At 40.9% G+C, this 21040-nt stretch overlaps 1 protein-coding gene across 2 annotated transcripts in view; it reads right to left on the bottom strand.

The window, feature by feature from the left end:
• Positions 1-21040, bottom strand: part of CNTN4 (contactin 4) — a 348713-nt gene that overhangs the window by 101204 nt on the left and 226469 nt on the right. For both annotated transcript variants that reach the window (XM_042799543.1, XM_042799544.1), the window contains exon 6: positions 8033-8128. In XM_042799543.1, the coding sequence (XP_042655477.1) occupies positions 8033-8128 (96 nt within the window). The remainder of the gene's footprint in view (positions 1-8032; positions 8129-21040) is intronic.

Raw genomic sequence — 21040 nt, 5'->3', positions numbered from 1 at the left:
TAATCAGTAAAGTGTTTTCTGAAAACATGTCTGGTGTCTACACTTCACTACCTACCATGCAGCATGAAAGGCCGAGATTGAGATGAAATCAGAATTGCCATCTCTTCTGTCAAATGCTAAAATTTAGTTAGTTCTACTTGATTAAGCTGTGCAACAGAACTAAAAGTTCTCCTAGCTACTGGGAAGAAAAAAAAAAAAAAACAACAGGCAGGAGAAAACGATAAAACATGAACACATCCATTATCTGAAAAGATGTGAGAATAATTCTCTGTCAACATTTCAGCTCACAGACACAGACTCCACGGCTGTGTTTCCAACAGGAGTAATGACATCAGATGGGAAAGAGTTATTTGAACAACTGAGCTTTAATGAATCTCCTCCTCTTTGGGAAGATGGAATTTTACAAGCCCATTGAGAACCTGGGCACTGCAGAGAGACAGAAAACTTATTTACCTCTTGCCTTTGTTCAGAGAGACGTGGTTCCCGACACTCAGGAAGGTCACCCAACTGCAGCAATGAGGCAGAGGGAGGAGGTGTTTGGGAAGTCAAGGTGCAGGACTAGAAATCATGTTGGGAAGGTTCAGCTCCTGGGTGACCTTAGAGGCCCCTAAGCAAGTGAGCAGGAGAAGACATCCTATAGAAACATCACCAGCTTTCCATTTGCGTATCCAAGCACTTTGCCATCTAAAAAAAGCTATCAGCTGATTTATTTCTTCCATAGATTACTGAGATAAATTAGGAGGGGTAAGAATAAATTTGTTACAGATGTGATGCGTGGTGGTATGAGCTATGGACAGAGAGATCTCAGAGTAAGACATACCTCTAGGGAATGCAAACGGAACATGACATTTAAATAATCAGTAACTGAGAGATCATTTTCACCAGTTCTCTGTGTACAGTCACCATTTCTTATAGCACTTGGAAATCTGTGTCTAACTCTATAGGGTTTTCCCACGAGGGCAGGAAGGCAAATGTCATGAGAACATCGTGTATATAGATCTTTCTAAAGATGAACCAAGAGAAAATCGGGGAGGAGGGGAGTGAAGGATATCCTAAAAGGCAAGTTCATTTATCTTCCCACAGAAGAGTGAGGGAAGGATTTACAGACTCATTTGTTCTGCACGTTTATGGGTATGCTACAAGCCCGCCAAGGGAAACGTGCATACCTTTCTAGGATTGTATTTTTTTCATCTCTAGACTCACAATGAAATGGCAGGGATGTTCGAAGGTATTTGAAAACTGGAGTTGTTAAAACATTAACTAACCCTGCCCTGACTATCAAATAAATCTAGTAAAAGTGGCAGCTAAATGACTCGGTTCCCACAAACTTAAATGAAAAGAATTATTTGGTGCAAAGGAAAAATTTGGTCTTAAAATTGGCGATAAAATTAAAAGAACAGCAACCTCCAGCATATCCCCTGTGGAACGCAACTTATATCCAGAGTCCTGAGAAACATAAGTGAACGTCTGCTTTGGGTTTGGGGGCTTTTTGTTTGCTTCAGTTAAGTTTATCTTAACAAATAAATGTACCTTGCCAAATTTGATTAACAATACTGAAAAAAAGCAAACAAGAATAGCTAATCTGTTTCCCCCTGCAAAGCTATTCTCAAAAGGAAAACATTTTCACCAACAGCTTAAATTGAACACTCTATTTTACTTTTTAAAATGCTTCATGGTTTATTATTATATCTAAGTGTAATAATAATAAAAAAAAAAATCATAGAATGGTTTGGGTTTGAAAGGACCTTAAAGCTCATCCCCTGCCCCGGGCAGGGCCCCCTTCCCCCAGCCCAGGGTGCTCCCAGCCCCGTCCAACCTGGCCTTGAACCCTTCCAGGGAGGGGGCTTAAAAATACAATGGAATGAAACACTTCAGACAAACCAAAGGTTGTGTGCTTTTTTTTTCCACCCCCCCTCCCCATTTTGGCTGGCAACTCCCCCACCCCAATCAATTACTCCTACAGCTCTTGTGAAGAGTGACAGCAGATGGTTGATCTAGCAGGGCTTTGAAAATGTAAACCAGTATAGCACTGTTTTATGGCATCCAAATTATAGAGCTCACCTTAAGACATGCTGAGATACCTTAAACAGTCTCATAAAAAAAAAGTAATGACAACTTTTTAATGTTCCTCTTATTTCTAAACCCATTATTGTGATTCAGTTACAGGGGACTGCCCAGTTAAAGGGGTGGTAGTGGCCAGTGGCTGCAAAGGGGACCCTCATGTTTGTTGCAAACAAACCAAAGGCAAATTATTGACCTACATAATTCTAGGACCTTCGACTGTTCTCTCTTGTCCACTTAAAATACCTGCAGTCACTCATCATGCTGTTACATGGGCCACAAATGCCATGTTCCTGTAACGATGTTTACTCTTACATTATTTTTTCCATAGAGCTTCACAGGTAGAATGGTCAACACATGACCATCGTTAGGCTTTTGATTAAAAAAAGCAGTGGAAATAATGAGGGAAAACCCTTCACACACAGGGTAATTATCTCAGAAAAATGCTAACAACCCAGGTAGGTTTCTACTAGTTCTTACACTGATTTAGTGCATGTAAGTGAACAAATGGGGAAAGGGAAAAAAAGAAAAAAAAAAAAGAACTAAAAACTTCTAACAGACAAGGCACCATAAATACAGCAGGACTGGCTTCAGGGGCTCAGGCATCCACTGCTCCAAGAGCAGAAAATACAACAGAAGCAAATGTTTGATTTACATGCATTCTGGATTTCAGTCCAGCGACTTCCCAAGCTCCAGATGAACATTTATTTGCCAAATTTCCAGCACTCAGCAAGCACTTCATCATAGGAGGCAATCGCATCATTATGCTGCTTAACAAAATGTAACACCAGGATGCACTGACCTGACAAAATAGCGACTCCCTGCTGAAACCATGCTGCAAGAAATACACATTTCATTTTCAACTTGGGGGACCAGGGGGGTAAGCCTAGATTCATATGCTGAATCTCCAACTCATATTAAACTAAAAATTGGGACAATACATGGTGATGCCCAAATTGTTCCGTGCAAGCTGTACGCAGCTCATTTTATGATGCTGAAAATACTTGTTAATCATTTGGATTCATTTTCAGGATGAATTTCTTGTAGCATTTGAATAGTAGGAAGCTATTTATTTGGCATCATTAAGAAGAAAAAAACCCCTCTCAACAACTAATGTATGTAGCCAACATAATTTCATTTTTAGCTGCCAGCTCTTTAAATATGGATGTTTCCAAGTAGCAAAGTATTAGAGTGAACTACAGCTGAAAGGATAAAGGCCTGGATGCAGATCAAAGTTTTTTTAGTAAAATCCACAATTTTTAAGACCAAAATGACCAATGACACAACAGTGGATAGGAAATGATTCACTTCTAATTTACTAGTTTTTGAACTGAAAAGGGCGTAAAAACTCTTGCCTCACATTTTCAGAGCAACAGCTACTCTCAGATTGAATAGGTTTGCCTTTTTTTTTTTTTTTAAGGTGTCCTTTTCAATGCAGAACAAAACCTAAAGTAAAAACTTAATTAAAAAGGGAGATTTTTTTTTTTTTTTTTTTCCCCCCAGACAGTGCTATGCTTCAGCTTGGTCATTAATGTCCCCAGGCACTTTCTGCAAGGATGATGAAGTTAGCTTTGCTGTCCTAATCAAATTCCAAAATAAGTAATCGCATTTTCTCTATCTTAATGCCATTCGCACTTTCAACAAGATGTATTATTTTTCACTTCTAACCTGCATGTTTTTTACTGTTGCACTACAACATTAAAAACTTGCAATGTTATATCCCAGTGGTGGGATATTGGGGTACTGGAAGCAACTGATCTCTACAGTTTTGCTTTGCAAACACTGCCTCGGACCCTGGGGATGGAAGCTGCCCATGAAACACGGCGGTTTTCTGACATGCAGCTACTTCCCAGTGATATCTGATATTCTCTTATGAACCTCCATCTGCCCAGAGCTGGAACAGGAGACAGCTGTGGTAATTGTGCAGTGATTGCTAGAGACCAAATAGCTTTGATTACACTGGGAGACATGCAGTTGGCTAACGGAAACGCGACGCACGCTGTTGAAAAGCATTAACTTTGCAGTTGTGACTTTTAAAACTCATTCGTATTTCTAACCTTAGGAGGAAGGAAAAGTAAAATAAAGTATTGCCACAGAGAAGATTAATTTCTGCAGAACAAGGGACCTATTTTGACCTTCCATTAAATACTTTCTATGCAAACCAGAAAACACCGACCAGAGTAACTCCAGCCCAGCTTAGTTACAAAATTGTAATAGTATCAATTTATACTAATTGTGGATCTGGCTAAAATTAAGATAATTTTCTAGCTGGAACAGAGCAGGTCATAAACGGTTGTCACGTAGGAAGTCATGTTTCATCCAAATAATTGAGGGAAATAATTACCCTTCAGTTTTCTGACTTTCTGGGCACCAGAAATGCACTTATCTCCCAGTCACTCTAAAACGCTCTTTCCCACATATACTGAACTCAAAGTGGAAATAAGGGCAGCACCTTTCTATAATGTGTTTGTGTCATCAGTACACACACCCAGTCCAAAACTGTCACCCGAATCACCTGAACAAATGTACCACAATTTCCTTCTCATTGCTTACACGAGCCACCACCAGCTGCCGCATCCCCACGCAAGGTGTGCGTGCTGCAAACGTTCCTTACAGCAAAACAGAAAACTGCCAGTAGCCGCAGAGCAAAGCTTTGCTAAGGGCACAAAGACAAAAGTGGACGATTCCTGCCTCGTCTCCGCGTTGCCGGTGAAATCCCCACGTCCCCCTGGGAGACAGCCGCCTGCTCGCCGGGGCAGAAGCGGGAGGCAGCACCGCACGGCCACGGGTGCCAGCCGGAGTGGGCTGTGCAGGTGGGGTTAGTTCTTCTAACTGGAAAAACGTACAAAAACTCACGCCTCGGCTCTTCAGAGCAGTGCAGCTCAGCACCCAGCCACCCCAGGACTTCCTGGACTTGACCCGTTGATACCACCCACCTCTGTGTAGCACAATGAGTTTGGGGCAGGATGAGGGCGAGCACCGCTCTTCAGCCTCACGCTCAAGGCACTCAGATGAATGGGGTTTAAGGATCACGAACCATTTCTGGTTCCAAATCTCCCCTCCTTTCTTCACTATGGAATGAAGCTAAAACTGATGCTTCACCCACAGCACTCCAGTCTGCAACTGAGTTCATGGCTGGTCCACAGCCTGTCTTCAGTGGTTTTGAACATCTAGCTTTGTCAGCTGCCTCATCATGTGTGGCAATGAGACCCACCTGGAAGGGCTGAGGGGCAAGCTCCCTCCACACAGAGCAGAGGGCACATCATTTGGGTGATAGTTAACACTATAGGAGCCACTCCCATAAAAGTTAGATGCTGCGATAATGAGTAATTTTGTGGGCTTGATATCACAGATTCAAGAACAGCCTTCGAGTAATGAAGGTCAGAAATCTGAGCTACTGAAACTCTCCTGATAATCTCTGAAGTAAAAGGAAAAATGGCATCTGAAGTCAAAAGTGAGAGAGGCTCTTGCTGAATAAATTAAGTGGGTAGTATGTTTGCCAACTGGTCAGATGCAAGCAAAGAATCTCCACGAGCACTTGTCTTTTCCTACCTGAGCAATAAAAGCAGCCTGACAGCAAATGGCTCACCAGACAATTTCCATCCTACTGATGAGGACAGACAGATTTCAAAACAGGATTGGAAATTTCTTTAAAAGGGACACAGATCCATAAAAGATGACTGCCTGACGTACCGAAGGGCCCCTGATGAAAGGGCCAGCTGCAATGGCTGGTTGTTTATCGCGGCAGTTAACAGCACGACACACGGCGCTTGTCGGGCACACACTGGCCATGCCTGAAATGGGATCCTGCGAGAAAAGGTGACTGACTGACTCCCTTTCTAACACTTTTTTTGATATAAATGCAACAGTGCAACACGTGTCCTGGAACTCAGTCAACAAACAGCACTGGCACATTTAAAACAAATTTGTGCTAAATTGAAAGAATTGGTTTGTATTTTCTATACATTTATACCATCCGCTTTGAAGCAAACTGCACCGAAATACCTGCTACTTTATTATAATCAGCTGTTCATAAACTGTTTGAATAAATATTTTTCCCTACCCAATTTTGCTTTTGCCACTGAGAAAACCCTGTCTGTCTTCGTGCCATCAATACAAAGTGCGTTAAACCTCCTCTACAAACACCGGAGTTGATGATGATGGTTCCCCTCAGGGAAGGGCCTTTGGCAGGTACCATGTGCTGCCAGAAGAGATCACTGCAGGGCAGACACAGACACAGCAGCTACTGTAGTCTTCACTTTCATCTCCTTGTTAGCTACTCGGGAACATGAAGAAATATATTGAGAATCTGGAGAACGCCAAACACTTCGGTGTAAAAACTCAGACGCTACATTAAGTGTTCGGTGTTCTCCAGATTCTCAATATATCTATACAGTCTTTTTGCTGTACTTAAAATCTTAAGACAATCTAGAGTAGAAGGTTGTAAATATCCATGTCAACGAGTGCCAACCTCCTTTTCCCCCCAACCCTCCCTTCCCTGGGTGGGTGCACTGTGCCACTGACTCCCCACTCCTCAGGACAACCTAGGTTAGAAATGTGGCTACAGAAAATGCCCAGGAAATACAGAACATGACACAAATGTCTGAAGGATTCAGGGCTGAACCAGCCCAGCTTGGCTAGATCTGAAACCTCTACCCCCAGGTGATGCTTGACGAGTTGGTCAAGCGTCTGCGGCATTTTTTCCAGATCCTACCACAGTGTGTGACCCGAGCTGCAGTCCAGGCCAGTGACCAAGGAACAGGGGCAACGCCGTGGAAAGGTATCTGCACAGCCAGGTCCAGTAATTGCTGTGGGAGCCAGTTCACATAACCACTCAGGGATGTACACGGCATCGCCCCGGCTCTGAACAGCGAGTATAATGTGACAGGTGCAAAAATGACAAATTAGTAAGATTTTAAGATGGGACCAACCATTTTATAATACAACTATAGTACATTCTACAGAGTATGTGTCAATAATACCACTCTAACACCACAGATTTTTTTTCTTCTTTGCCTGTCTGCTACTACAGCTTTTTTATTTCCCCATGACAGTCAGAAATCTGCCTCTTTCTGAGGTGTTAGAGATAGCAGTGACTGTCAAGAGAAGACAGGTTATGTCATTTTCTGCACAGTCTGTATTGCTGGACACTCAACCAGCCCTGACTTACAGTTAGCACTTGTCTCTGAAATAATAATGGATTTAAACGTATCTCCAGACAAAAACAATAGTGCACACAGTGGCAAACCTTCAGGGCCTTTCAGTAGCAGAGTTTCTCCTTTCTGCTGTCTGGACCTACAGATTATGGTTTCCAGAAAATTAGGTGCAGGTGTGAAGATCAGGACAGAAAACGGTGGTGTCTTCAGCATCCCTACCTAACTTGCTGGCACATTATTTCCTCCTCTACTACAACACCCTCCCTTGCCTCTCGCTCACATGAAAACAGTAGGATGAAGTATTACCATTCCAGAAATAAATCACCATATGAGACCTGGACAACTGCTAACTGATCACCAGTACCGAGAAGACAATAACAGTGACAATGAATATTTGAAAAAAATAAATAATAACGAAAAGATGATGCACAAAAGTGGCTCTGTCAGCAATCTTCAACCTTTCCGCAACAGACATGCCCAGGCCACATACAGAAAAGCTTCTAAAAGTTGTGCAAGATCTTGGTCATGTCTTCTATATATTCAAATATTGCTTTAGTTTGCATCAGTTCATCTCCTAAGTGCATACTTGTATGTAGTAAAATTAGGCTCTTTCTCTGCATTTACATCCAGATGGAGGGTCTCCCAGTGTCTTTAGTCAATAGGACCACTCAGCACGACCCATTCAGTTGGGCTGCCACCGCCACAGCCTTCTCCTTTAAGGTGTGCCATTTTAAACTTCCCGAAACATTCCATGAGAATCAAAATATTGCAAATTGCCGCTGAGAGCTGAAAGCGAGAGAAGGAAATGGCTTTACCTCCAGAATGTGGCGGTGGTCCACACAGCAGCACCATGCCCTGGCCCTGGCGAACAGACACCGTGCTTCTCGTTCTGGTTTTGAAGTTCTCAAGATCTGCCAAGAGAGAAAGAAATCAGTTAAAGGGAGGTTAATTTTTTTTTTTTTTTATTATTTTCCCTCATGAGAAGGACAGGAGGTTCATTAGAACTTTGCTGAGGGACAGAGAAACGAAGTGAACATCAGCTTGGAAGGTGGGTTGGTGGGACCTGGGTGGATGGCGGGGCGGTGGGAGCGTGCTGTGCCAGCAACCGTCAGGAGCAGCAAAAATGTCTCCACAGGCTGCAAGGCTGGCAAGGGGGAAAAGGTGCTGATATACCCAGGGCAGAAGACACGCCTAGAGAAAACTCCAACAATTTGTAATGCTGCTAGTTTTATCTTATGAATTTACGAAGAGTCCTTACCTTAAATAATCAGTACTTTCAATGACATTTTAAGCCCATTCCGTTTCCCTTTAGAAGACTTGTTACCGATGCCCTTGCAACCCAGGTGTAGAAGCCCTTCCTTGCTCATAAGGAAGTCTCTTGCAATAGCTGTATGTTAGCTACACGGTGCTTAAATTAAATTCCTCGCTCCACCTCTCTCTTCTTCCTCTCCTTCAGAGGCCATGCACTGCAAAAATGCAACTCCCTCTCTTCTCTCCTTGCACAATGAATTCAAGAAACTTGCTATTAAGTGATGGGGTGACTCTCTGTGAGCCGAGCAGTGGCATCAGGTATTGAACAGCACCCTTGGCTGCTGCGTGGGAGCACTAGTACACTGAATCACTTTTATCTTTAACAGTCCCCTGCATTTCAATTTTCATTTTTTTTGCTTCCAGTCTAGCTGAGCTGTGGTTTAGTGATTACAAACCTGTTGTCAGTGCAGTTGGGAACCAGAGAACACGCACAGGTGATATTTAACAGCAGGAACTAGTAGGAACATCATTATAAGGTTACAAGGATGAAGAATTAAGCCTTGATTTTTATCCCCTCTTGAAAATGTTTTCTGGAAGCACTGGCATGCATACTTAAAAAAAAAAAAAAAAAAAAAAAAAAAATCAGAAGTCACCGCTTCATTTTAGAAGCCTTTTTCATGGACCCCTCCTGCTAAAGCCAAATTTGAGACAGAGTCCAGGCAAAAGGAGAACTAAAGTGGCAGCAGTGAGTAACAAGTTGTTACGGTGCTAGCAGTCATCCTGAGATTTCCAGCACAGTTCTGCCATATACTTATGCTGCATGTTACATCATTCCTGGGATATTATTATTATAGTATTTCAGCTTTTTCATTTGCATTTTAGTGGATAAATATTGTGGGGACTTAAAAATCCAGCTGCACTGCAGTGCATTATTTGTGAAAACTAGTCCCAACCTGCCACCCAAGGCCAGGAGCAATGCCTACCAAACCCAAGGGTGCTGCTGTTTGCATTCAGCGCTCAGGCTGTTGCATTATCAAACCCTTTGGGCAAAATGGGTTCACCCAGGAGGTTCAAAACTACACTTGAGAGTAAAACTGGTCCAGATTTAACCCCGGTATCAATTTAACAGCAGGTTCATCAGCGTGAGCTGTTTGGTCAGACTGTGTAGGTACAGGGAGATAATAAGGCATGGAGTTTCTCAGACTCAAATCATAGTCTGAGTCTGTAACTTTGAGCAGGGTGATTTTCTTTGCCCTTTTTTTTTTTTTTTTTGGCCTAGGAAAAAGGACAGAAAGAAAACAGAAGAAACTCCACTATCAACAAAAATAGAGATATAATTTTTCTGTCCTATGTTCTAAAAAAACATGGAATGGCACTTTTCAGGAACCACTATTAGATTCCCCTGACCACCTGTCAGTCCAATGGATTTAAATGTATTTTGACTGCATACAGGCACAAGATTGGATCCCATCTTCACTGAGCACAGTTGCATGAGGAATAATAGCCTAAAACCAAAATGATGTCTGGAGAAATAAACGTGGTATTAAGAAACATTTTTACATTAATACTATTCCCAATAAATGAAAAACTAAAGCAAAAGCAAAACAAGTCCCAATCATCAAAGCAGATGCTTTGTATAAATAATATACATGCACAAATATATATGTACTAGAAAGACAATTGAAGTACTGGTAAGTCTCAAATAATATTTAATGGAAGATTCTCCATATATCTATTTAGATATTTACATCTTCCTCCACGATGACAGATCTAATACATTATGCCATATGCATACACATACGCAAAATGTTTTAGAGATTCTACAGAATTCACTTTTCAAGCCTGAATCCTAAAAAAAAGCCAGATGCAGGTCTGCTTTGAACAGATGAAAGGAAAACTGCAACAACTATCAGCCTGCGTGTTTAAGCCTGCTTATACAGTGCTCTAGGGAATTCTTCTGTTAATCACAGGGGAGGGAATGGGAAAGGTCTTTCATTACTAATCATAAGAAACAGCCACCTGCTTGGTGACCCAGCAACTCTTGATTGCAATAGTATGGAGAGAAAGTGCACAACTCAATAGTTTAAATGCAAATCCAGTCCTCTAACTCTTTTTGCAAGGAAAAAATAACGCAATTTGTTGCCAAAACAGATACCTATATATTTATGACAAGAAAAAGGTTGCTACCAGGCTAAGTCTCTGCTTGGATGACCTACTAAGAAATGATGGAAGAATGGTCAAAATCAATTGGAGTGCAGCAAACAAAGCAGAGCATTCATTACTATTGCTCCTAGTGCAAACTTCAAGCTTTGAAAGTCAACCGTAAATTCTGAAAAGCCTCATGCATGTGCTTAAAATCTGGCTCTAACTAAACTAACAAGATTAAGATAATTATAAGAAAGCTAATGCCTCATCAAACTGATTAGGCTGATTATGTTCATGCACTCTGAAATCCACACTTCAAATTTATTTTTGCAATACCTAAATAGTAACTTGAATTAACAATAATATCATTAAGATTTTATTAATAATAAACTTCATTTAAACACCACCTTGCAATCTTCCCCAAGAAATTAGGAACAATATTAGTGCTGTTGAACAGTTACAAATCATACTGATTAGTGATGTGTGGATTTGAGAGCTTCTCCTCTGCTTTCACATGCTGTGCAAAGTGGACAAAAACCTTTCCTACAAAATTATGCTCAAGTAGGTGCAGAATATTGCACTGAAATTTTGTACCGCTGTATTCCCCACACATGGAGGTAAGACCAACTGCTAAACAGAACTTAAACACACTTGCTGAAAACCACCCTGCACGACACTGTAAAGCAGAACTAGCACTCTGACACTTCTTTCCCCATATTTGTCATCTTCCTCCAAGGGAAACACAGCTGTCTAGTGCCTCTCTACCCCTGCCCAGAGAGCAATAAGTTATTCTTTATGCTTTTGACATTAAAAATCAAAGGGACAGCAAAAGAAGAAGAAAAAAATAACCCTCAATGCTGCAGAATGACTCTGAATTACAGTGTAAATGGTTCAGCTGCATGTGTCTCCCTGACGAGAGCATTAAGTTCCACTTTGCCTTGATCCCAAGCAGAAAGATCCTGGCTGACATATGAGGATTTTTGTTCTTATTTACCAGTTAAAAAACCCCACAAACCCACAAAAACTCCAGAAGACTTATAAAGCCATCAAGCTCAATCATTTCTTGGCATACTTACAGTTTCAGAAGAAGGTTTGAAGCAGGACTATCATCCATGTATACCTCGATACCAGCTCTCTTTCCACTGGAAATTGCACCTGAGCAGAAGTAGGTGACTTTGGAACTCTGAGGTTTGTAGGTGTCCGGCTGCTGGACCTGTCACCGTGCCTGAGCAGGTGACCCCCATGACATGGCACATGTCATGGCACTCAGCATGTGCTGCTATAGGGCTGGCCTTTACTCATGTTTTTCTCACTGTGTCACATTTTACTTTTTGTTTTGTTTCCTACTCCTCCTTGTTATATTTCAGATTTGGGAACGAGGCAGTGAAAGCCTCGAACAGGTCACTACTTCCCCAAACAGAAGTGAGACATTTCTGGTTTATGGGTAAAAGCACTGTCATGAGGAGACATTCCCATCCCTTGAAATGATTCCTAACCCAGTGGAGGACATAACAAAAAATAGTGGTAGAAAGCTGAAGTCCTGGAAATGGAGATGAGAAATCACTTACTATGAACGATAATCATCAGCTGCTGAAACAAACAACAATAGAGATCAGTGGGCTCCGCATCCTTGATGCTTGGAGATCAAGACCACCTTTCTAGAATATGTACAAACACTAATTATGCATTATTCACACATAAGCAGCCAGGTTCAGTTAGGGATAAACTGGTGGAAAATATGGCCAGTGACAAACAGGAAGCCACATTACAGGGCATTGCACCCATCTAGCTTTCAGATGCATGAAATGCTGGGGAGGAGGAGGAGGTCTGGAAGCCAGCGTGATGGTACGATGGCCTCATGCCCACCAACAGACCTGAGAGTCCCAGAGGTTTGCTTCTTGGGACCTGGCAACATAGTACGTAAGAAATCTGAAAATAATCATATTATGATTAATTATTAAGTACTCCGTGGGGTACTAAATACCTCATAATAGAAATAAAAGACCTGGTGGTTTTAGGAGTTTACAGTTAAATATTAGACATTTTGCAATGAGCATTGGTAAACAGAAGGAAGAGAACAAGATGAAGCAAAACAATGCCTGGAAGTGATAAGTTCATTAAATTTTAGCATGCAGGCATCTTTGTGACTTAATTAAAGTTTTCAGGGTGTGAATTGCTTCAATTACAGTGATCCATCATTGTGTAGATCAAAAAAGAAAGGAGCTTTAATTCCAATAAAAATATTTATACATGAAAAAAGCAAAACATGACCAGAATCGAGGACTGCTTACATGAATAGAAACTACTTCTTGTTAGAGTCAGGATCCCCGTGTGCGTTTTTGGTGAAAATACATCCATTCAACTCAGGGACTTGTGGCACTGGGCAGTATATGGCCATGAAAAAACACCGTTTCTATTCACAGGATCAGAAGGAAACAACACAGCATAGCACACACAGGAAGGATGTAAACTTACACTAACTAATCAAACAGCATATGTCTGCTTGAGAAATCCTAGGTCATTTGCACCAATGAACAACTTGTAGATCAGGTCTTTATTTTAAATGCGTGATTTCAAATAATCAAGATCAGATATCTGGATGACTGAGAGGAGAAGAATACACTTGCATAGCAGTTTTTGCCCTCTTTAACTTGGGCATTCTCTATTCAGAAAGAAATCGTCAAAATTGATTAAGAGAAGCCACTGAGGAAGAAAATATTAATGCTTTCCAATTCCGGAGGTCAATGTCCTGCCAAAGCTAATTGGGAGCACACAATACTAAATCAATGGCTCCACTGAAAAGAGAAAAATATTGTATTAGCTCCAGTAACTCCAGCATCACATGAGGACGCAATTAGACATGTTTTCAGTGCAAGGGTAAGAACGTAACAGGGAGGTTTAACAGGAATGCAGACAGGTTATCACGATTAACACTGTTATTCAGACCTTATTTAATTAATGAGAGAGGATGCCATTTAAGCTTCTTCATCTCCACAGTATCAATTCTGAATCAGACTTAACAGATCCATGTGAGTGTAAAGCTGTATGTATTTAACCTATGAAAAATACATCGATCTGTAACCACTGACAACACTGTACTAGTGATTGCATGACTTTGGGAAAGTCACCTAAGTTCTTCATGACAAAGTTTGCACATCTCTAAGGATGACTGCTTAAACTACGTCTCTCAAAAGAGACTTAATTAGCTAATATTTGCACAGAAACTTGACATCTGGTGCTAAAATGCACTGGAGTGCAATACGCTATTAGCATGTGCACACTAACACCAATCCTTTCATACGAACTAGAATGTCTTTTCTTGCATTGCTAAATTTTTCCGTAGCCTCCATTAAAACACTGCCTTAACGCTTAGTGATACAACTTACGCAGGTACAGGTAAGTGATGCCAGTCTGATACAGATTCTTATTCCTCAAAAATGCTCAAAAGCCCTGAAGGTGCCAGGAGCAGCTGTCAGCCCCATCAGTTTTGCAGTTTGGGTAGGGTATTGCATTGAACGACCTCCTTCCAAAACCTCAAATGTGGTTTAATAAAAGCTTAAACAATCTGAAATGATTCAAAGCCCCTTAAGACTGGGTAGTTTGTCTCAGTAAACGGCATATGGAAATTTTAATCAAAAACATATGGCTTTTCACAGCAACAATTATCCAACTTTGGCTAGAGTAATGAAAAATTTCCCCGAGTTTTATGTAAAAAAAATCAGTCTTTATAGCAAAGAAGATTCAATTATAAGCAAAACAAAAGCCTTTTATCCTTTATTAGGACCTACTTGGGTTTGTATTTTATTTACAAAATTTAGTAATTCACTTTCTGAGCGACCACTAGATAAATTCTGGAAATCAAAGTATGCTCTCTTAAAGAAATATTTCACAGATGACATCGAAGTACAAAGAAGCAAACAAGACCATCCCAGCTCACTTTCCCACAAGTTCCCGCTGGCAGGGGCAGAGTCATATTTGACCTCTGCTTTTTGTATTTACATCTCTTCTCATTTGTAGCTCCACTGATTGTTAATACTGTTAAGACCTCTACCCAAGCAGAGTGGTTACAGTGTTTGTACACCAGGCCCACTCGGTTCCCATTATTGGCTGCAACGTGGAAATAACCCAGCTGCTGAACTCGACGTGCCCTGGAAACCAGACCGAAACAAGGAGGCTTCGAGTCTCAGGACACTGGTGATTTGACAGAGAGATCCCTACTTTTTATGAGAGCTAAGCTCTGTTTTGCCTGCCTTCGTTTGCTGGAGGAGGGTTTCCATGGTTTGCTTTATTTTTTAATGCACAGCATATTTTTAGAATCCAAAATGCTTTTGTAATTATGCCCGTTCTGAAATTAAGAGAGAACTCTCTATGCAAGAAGGCTATTTTAGAACTATATAACAAAACCAAAAGTATTATAGAAAATTACATGAATAGCAAATGATTCAAATTGATGGTGACAGGTGTCTGCATGTCTTTTAGAAAGCCAATTTATGTGACTATATCAAGTAGAAGGAAGCACTGCTCTACATTACCCTGAATGGCATACTGTCAAAAACTCATACACCATTAGTGAACCCTTTGTCATTACATTTAAGGTTTTTTTTTTTCCTAATGATTAGAAAAGCAGTGTCAATGCTATTTTTATCTATTATTCTTGTTTAACTGATATGAAGCTATTTCTTCTTCTACTATATTCTAACAAAACCATACCTACATCAATCACTTGAATTTTAATTTCCAAAAGAATACATGACTAATATTCAGGCTTAGAGAAAAAAAAAAATGTTAGTGGCTTTTATGCTGCTATATTTTACTTAAAGTCTAACTCTAGAGACTTTTGCAAAGCAAATTTGATAACAAGTCAGTGATACTGCTCTACTGAGTCAATGTTAATAGCAAGTAGCTACTAAAGTATAATACCTGTATCTATACATGTTTATATATCTTCAAATAGATCATTATTCCTACAGTGACATATTCAGTGAACCTTAACAGAGAATGTATGTGCTTGAAGGAAAAACAAGGGATTGTGATGTGGGACCCCAAGAATGCAACCACAGTCTAATTGCAAAGCTCTTGCTGGTGCAGCTGCAGGATGGAAATGGATGCCTCCGAGCTGTGAGCACAACCTGCAGCTCCTCCTCACCGAAGGACCAAACCCAGGACGGAGCAAAGGTGGGTTTGGCTGGGACAAGGAGAACCCACGATCAAGAACATTACATATAAAAAACCACGTAGCATAACTCAGATGTAACAAAGAGAGAATCAATGCAGAAAAAGCAGGTAATACAGAAGTAGTAGAAAAAGTAGAAAAATATCTGCAGTCAGTCCCAGCCAGGGGAAGACCCCCCCCCCTCATCGTGCTCTGCTAACAAAGCAACTGCAGATGCTGGTGAGGGGCTGTAAGTGCCTCCTCCAAGGCTGACACCACCCCGCTTGTGTCCGGGGGGGCACAGGAAGGGAACAGGGAAGGTGATACCCACACATGCTAGACTGTGCGCACCATTGCAACTGTGTGGTTACTGGGAATTAGCAGTAATGGGATACTGTGGACTCTCGCCTCAGTATCATTGTAACTCTACTACTAAGTCTTTGATTAGGTTATTAATACTTCTGTTAGATTATCAACAAATTCTTGGATCAGCATATAAGAGGTTCTTTTAGCCCATATATATTGCATGGGGTGTTTGGTTTGGTATTTCACCCTTGAGGCGCGGTTGTACTTTGGATACAAGGAACTCGAATGGTTAAAAATGATTCTGATAATTTAAGAACTGATAAATCAGAAAGCTAAAACTTGTTCACTGGCAATTGCAGGTTTCTGTAGTGGACAAACCACCACTTTTACTACATATATTAAATGAACTTCAAAGCACCCACACATGGGAAGTAAAGCAATGATATAGGTAAGGGGTAATTACCTCTTCATATATATGAAATGCACAATCCACTTAGGTACACAGATACAGCCAAGACACCTAAAGTCAATTTTCAAGCATGACTTAAAGAGATTTACGGAGCATAATGGGGTTTGCCTTCTCATATTCCTTTTATAATTTTAAGAAGATCCCAGCAATCTGAAATTTAGAATGATGTTTAAGGTCATATTCAGTCCTTGAATCGAAGTCAATGGGATTTTTTTTTTTTTTTTTTATTAAAGACTTATCTCAAGGGGAATCTGAATAGGTTGGCAGTGACAACTTGTTGAACAAAAAAACTGACCAGAAGGATTGGTGAAATTTTCCTGGTTTAAACTGAATAAAGAACCTTCTACCAAGAGATAGCTTGTATACCCTCTTCCAAATTGTTTTCATCACATTTGCATAACTCTCCACATACAACAGAGCATACTTTCATATCCTGGACAAAATACACAACCAGATGGAGACAGAAGTCATTTGCATCACTGCCCATGGAATAATATGACTTCATTGGCTGTAGACTATAAACTATGCTAATTTGGCCCATAAAATAGTCTTGAAGATGAGATTCTAGTGCATCTCAATCAATTCCAGATTTTAGAGGACATTGGTTTGAAGAAATCATAGCCTGTCTACACGAAGGCAGGCTGAAAGCACTTTAACTGATGACTAGCACCCACAAAAGCATTAAAGCTTTTTGCTCTCGAAACACTTGACAAGATTTGCCTCCTGATATTTATGGCTCTAATATCTCTAAACACTGTCTCTATAAAACCTGTGCCTGACTTTTTAAAAGCAGGGTTTTATGTCATCCCTTTCACAAATACACAAAGATTAAGTTCTTCTGCCCCTGTCCTTGCTGTTGTGTCAAGACTACACAGCGGGCTATGCAGCTCAGAGTAAAACCCCTTTTGATACGGAGCTTAACAGAATTTTAGTTTAAGAGCTGGTGTTCTAATGAAGAATTTTTAGAGTCACTGATTTCAGAAATAGTTTGCAAGTCTGGGGATGAAAGCTTTCTGATTTCACCTTTAGAACAGAAATTTCACTGGGATTTCTACTTCACTGGTGTCCTGGGTTGAGTGAGTGGTGGAGCTTTTTGGTGGCAGGGGAGGGAAAAAAAAAAAAGTTTGAGAGGTAAACATCTTGCCATTTCCCTACTCCGCCTCTCCTTTGGAAACCATTTTTTCTTGGACTTTACTGCTGTAGGCATTAAACAAGGTACTGCCTGTGCATCTTTACCAAGTGGCCAAGTACAGTTTGGCCTTCTAGACCTTTTTCCCAGATCTTTCTTGCACAGAAAGCGCTACTATTCTCACAAGACACAAAAATTCTCAGATGAGCTTTTGCCATGGGGGCATCTGCAGCTGGAGGACTTTCACGGCAGGGTTTGTTCTGAAGGGTCAGCTTAGCTATGTGATGAGATGTGTAGCTGGAGGAGTCGCAGGTTTGAACTCAAACCAGATGTTCTCGGAGGAGGCACGCTGCTTCCTGCCCAGGAGAAGGACTGGCAGCTCCTCCTGTCCGAGCCAGGACAGAGCTGCAAACGGCCACGCTTGGGTTAGGAAAGAAGAAAGCTGGTGTGTTGGTAGGCAAGCCAAAATGTTTTTCTCCCAAGCCTTCCCCGCTCACTCATGTCTCTGACCTATGTATCACCTGGACCTTGACATCTCTGTCTGGGTTCTCATATTAAGACTATGTTTAAATCTTGCCAAGCCTTTCTGACCACCTAAGACAGACTGATTTGTCTACCTGCATGGCTAAAATTCCTCCTCAGGCTTTTACCTTGCATCCCAAAGCCTGCAGTAGCTTTTCCTTGAGTGTTACTGATATCTCTGGCCAGCACACAGCTGCAGGAGTCCTGGATCCTCACACTGTGCTCGGACCACTTTCTCTGTCACACCAAGCACGAGCTGCTTGTTTTCACCAGGATGGCACCTCCTGGAACATTATATCCTCAGCACCTCACTGGGATTTGATCCTTGCTTCCAAATAGGCAACAAGGTAGCCCCGGTGTTTTTTTTTTGCCTCCATGCCACTCATCTTCCTGGAGAACAGGGGCTCTTAGTAGTATCTGCAAGTCACCCACTATTTTCTTCTCAAATCAAGTCACTCTTTCTATGATGTCACCAAAAAAAAAAAAAAAAAAGAAAAAAAAAAAATCCACCTCGACTTTATGTTCCATTTCATAAAAGCTGCCTGTTTACTATCCTTCTATAGGAAATATTTCAAACGTTCATTTTGAAGCAACTCTCCTGCTTGAGACAAAATGCTGAGGACTCAGAAAATTTTATTTTATTACTTTAATCTGGAGAATCTGGGCAGACATTTCCCCTTGGGTTGACCTGAATGGAGTTATTTCACTCGCAGAAATTTTTTATATTTTCCTAGCAAAATGATGTGTTATTCGCACACTTTCTTCTGGCACAGATGATTTTGCAATAGCCAGAAAGCAGTACTTCTGTTGGCAGCAGGAGATACGGCACAGCCCTCTCTCACTTCATAGCTGAGCATTAACATTGCAGATGCCCCACACGTTCCACACCGGAGCATGCTCTGCTGCACCTTCTTACTTTGTGCAGCTAAATGAATGCAAATTCAAACCCCAAATAATGTAAAATAATGCGACACAAGATCACTGAACTAGAAGTTTCAAAGAACAATTTCCCTTTACTTGATAGAAACACAAATGAAAAAGACCCCACAGAGATCCTGATCCTCAGAAGGTTATCTGGTGGCTCAGCTTGCCTATGGAAATGCACATTATGATGCGAGGCAGCATCTCTTAGAGAGGAGATATGTTTTCATTCTGTTCATCTCTCATGTCTAATGAATTATGAAATGGCAGTCACGTTTGTTGCAGACAGGAAAACTAACATGGGACAACTTTTGACAAACATATTTAAAGCTCTGCTGTCCTTTGCATGCCAACACTGACTGCTAGGTTTTGCTTTCCAGAAGGAAAATGGGAAAGAACAAATAAAACAATGAAAAGGAAGCCACTAGGATAAAATTGTTCTGCATTGCCCTTGCATCCCATCAAGAGGAACAGAAACTTTCTTACAGTCCACCTCTGGCCTTTGGGTATAGCCTGCGCTTGACCAGGGGTCCTCTAACTGCTATTTTCCATACATTTAAAGAGAATACTGATTCACATTGATACTGAATCAGTAAGAATCAACATAAGGATAATAATAATAATTTCAAACTAGGTAAATAGCATTATTTCATTTGACAGACCAGGGGATTTACAGCCAGGGCTATTACAAGAATCATCCTAATAACTGAAAAAATAACATAGACGTCTTGACTCCTTGTCCTATTCTCTATCCAGTGGACATAAAGTCCAGAAAAAGTGATTACAGTATGCCATGAAAACACATGCTTATAGCTCTTCAGATGCTTATGCCACTCTAGGATCAGTTTTTGCAAGATGTTTGGAAAGATCTGTAACAGGAAGGAGCCCAGACCAAAAGAAGCCTTAGCTGCAACCACAGATGTTCATGTGGTTTGAGACTCATCACAGATCGCCTGGACAGACCTGACGTATCTCTAAGGTCTGAAATGGAGAGAGAGAGCAGGCAGGGAGTACTTGTTATGGAAACGACGCCCCAAATTCACTCCTGCACAATAAAAGTGCGGTGAGGATCGATGTGTATGTGAAATCACAAGCAAGGACCACTGTGTGGGGACACAGCATCCCTCTACCCTGGCTGCTTATGATCATATTGCAGACAAAGTCTCCACGGGATTGCTAATAAAAATTTACAGATATTAACATTTGAAGGAAATATCCTTATGAACCCTAATAATTATCTGTAAGTCCAGAGGGGCAGATTTCTTTTAAATTTATGAATTTGCAGTTGGTCATATCCCATTTTGTGTTTGCAAGAAAGTATGGTTCAATCTCACTGAGTAACCAAGTTTCCTGAAGGGTCACTGCACTCTCGAGGATACTGCTTTATATTGGCATCCTAATTTCCAGGCTATTATTTCATTTACTGTCAAAATAGTAATTTGAATTTGCAATTTATTATCCTCTCTTATTTGTGTGCCATTCTAGCTGTCATCAGAACAAGCCAGCTGGGCATCAGTGATTTGCAGAGGTAAGATTGTACTCAATGAAGACAGCTGTCTATATTCTGACATTATTCCAGAATGAAACTTGAGTATCATCTACATAGCTATTCGGCTATTCCTATCCTCAGCTTTGATTTAAGAAAAAATGCTCAGAAAATATTATGTAAGTACAGTCACAGTCAGATGATTAATACTACTGCTAAAGACATTAATATTGCCAGTATACTACTATACCCATTCATGCTTTTAGCCTTCAAAGAGTGGAATCGATGTCAAATGATGTGCACTGTTTCTCTAATAATCTAGTGGTAAGCAGCCAAACAGGCCACCAATGGGAACTACCTTGCTGGTAATACAAGCAAGTTGCAAAGGCTTCAGGAATGAGAGAGAACAGGAAATTTTTGCTGATAAATAGCACAATATCAG

The sequence above is a fragment of the Tyto alba genome, unplaced genomic scaffold (genome assembly GCF_018691265.1).
Source record: "Tyto alba isolate M040663 unplaced genomic scaffold, T.alba_DEE_v4.0 Super-Scaffold_3, whole genome shotgun sequence".
NCBI lineage: Eukaryota > Metazoa > Chordata > Aves > Strigiformes > Tytonidae > Tyto > Tyto alba.
The sequence above is the reverse complement of the archived record's forward strand: the minus strand, read 5'-3'. Positions and strand labels throughout refer to the sequence as shown.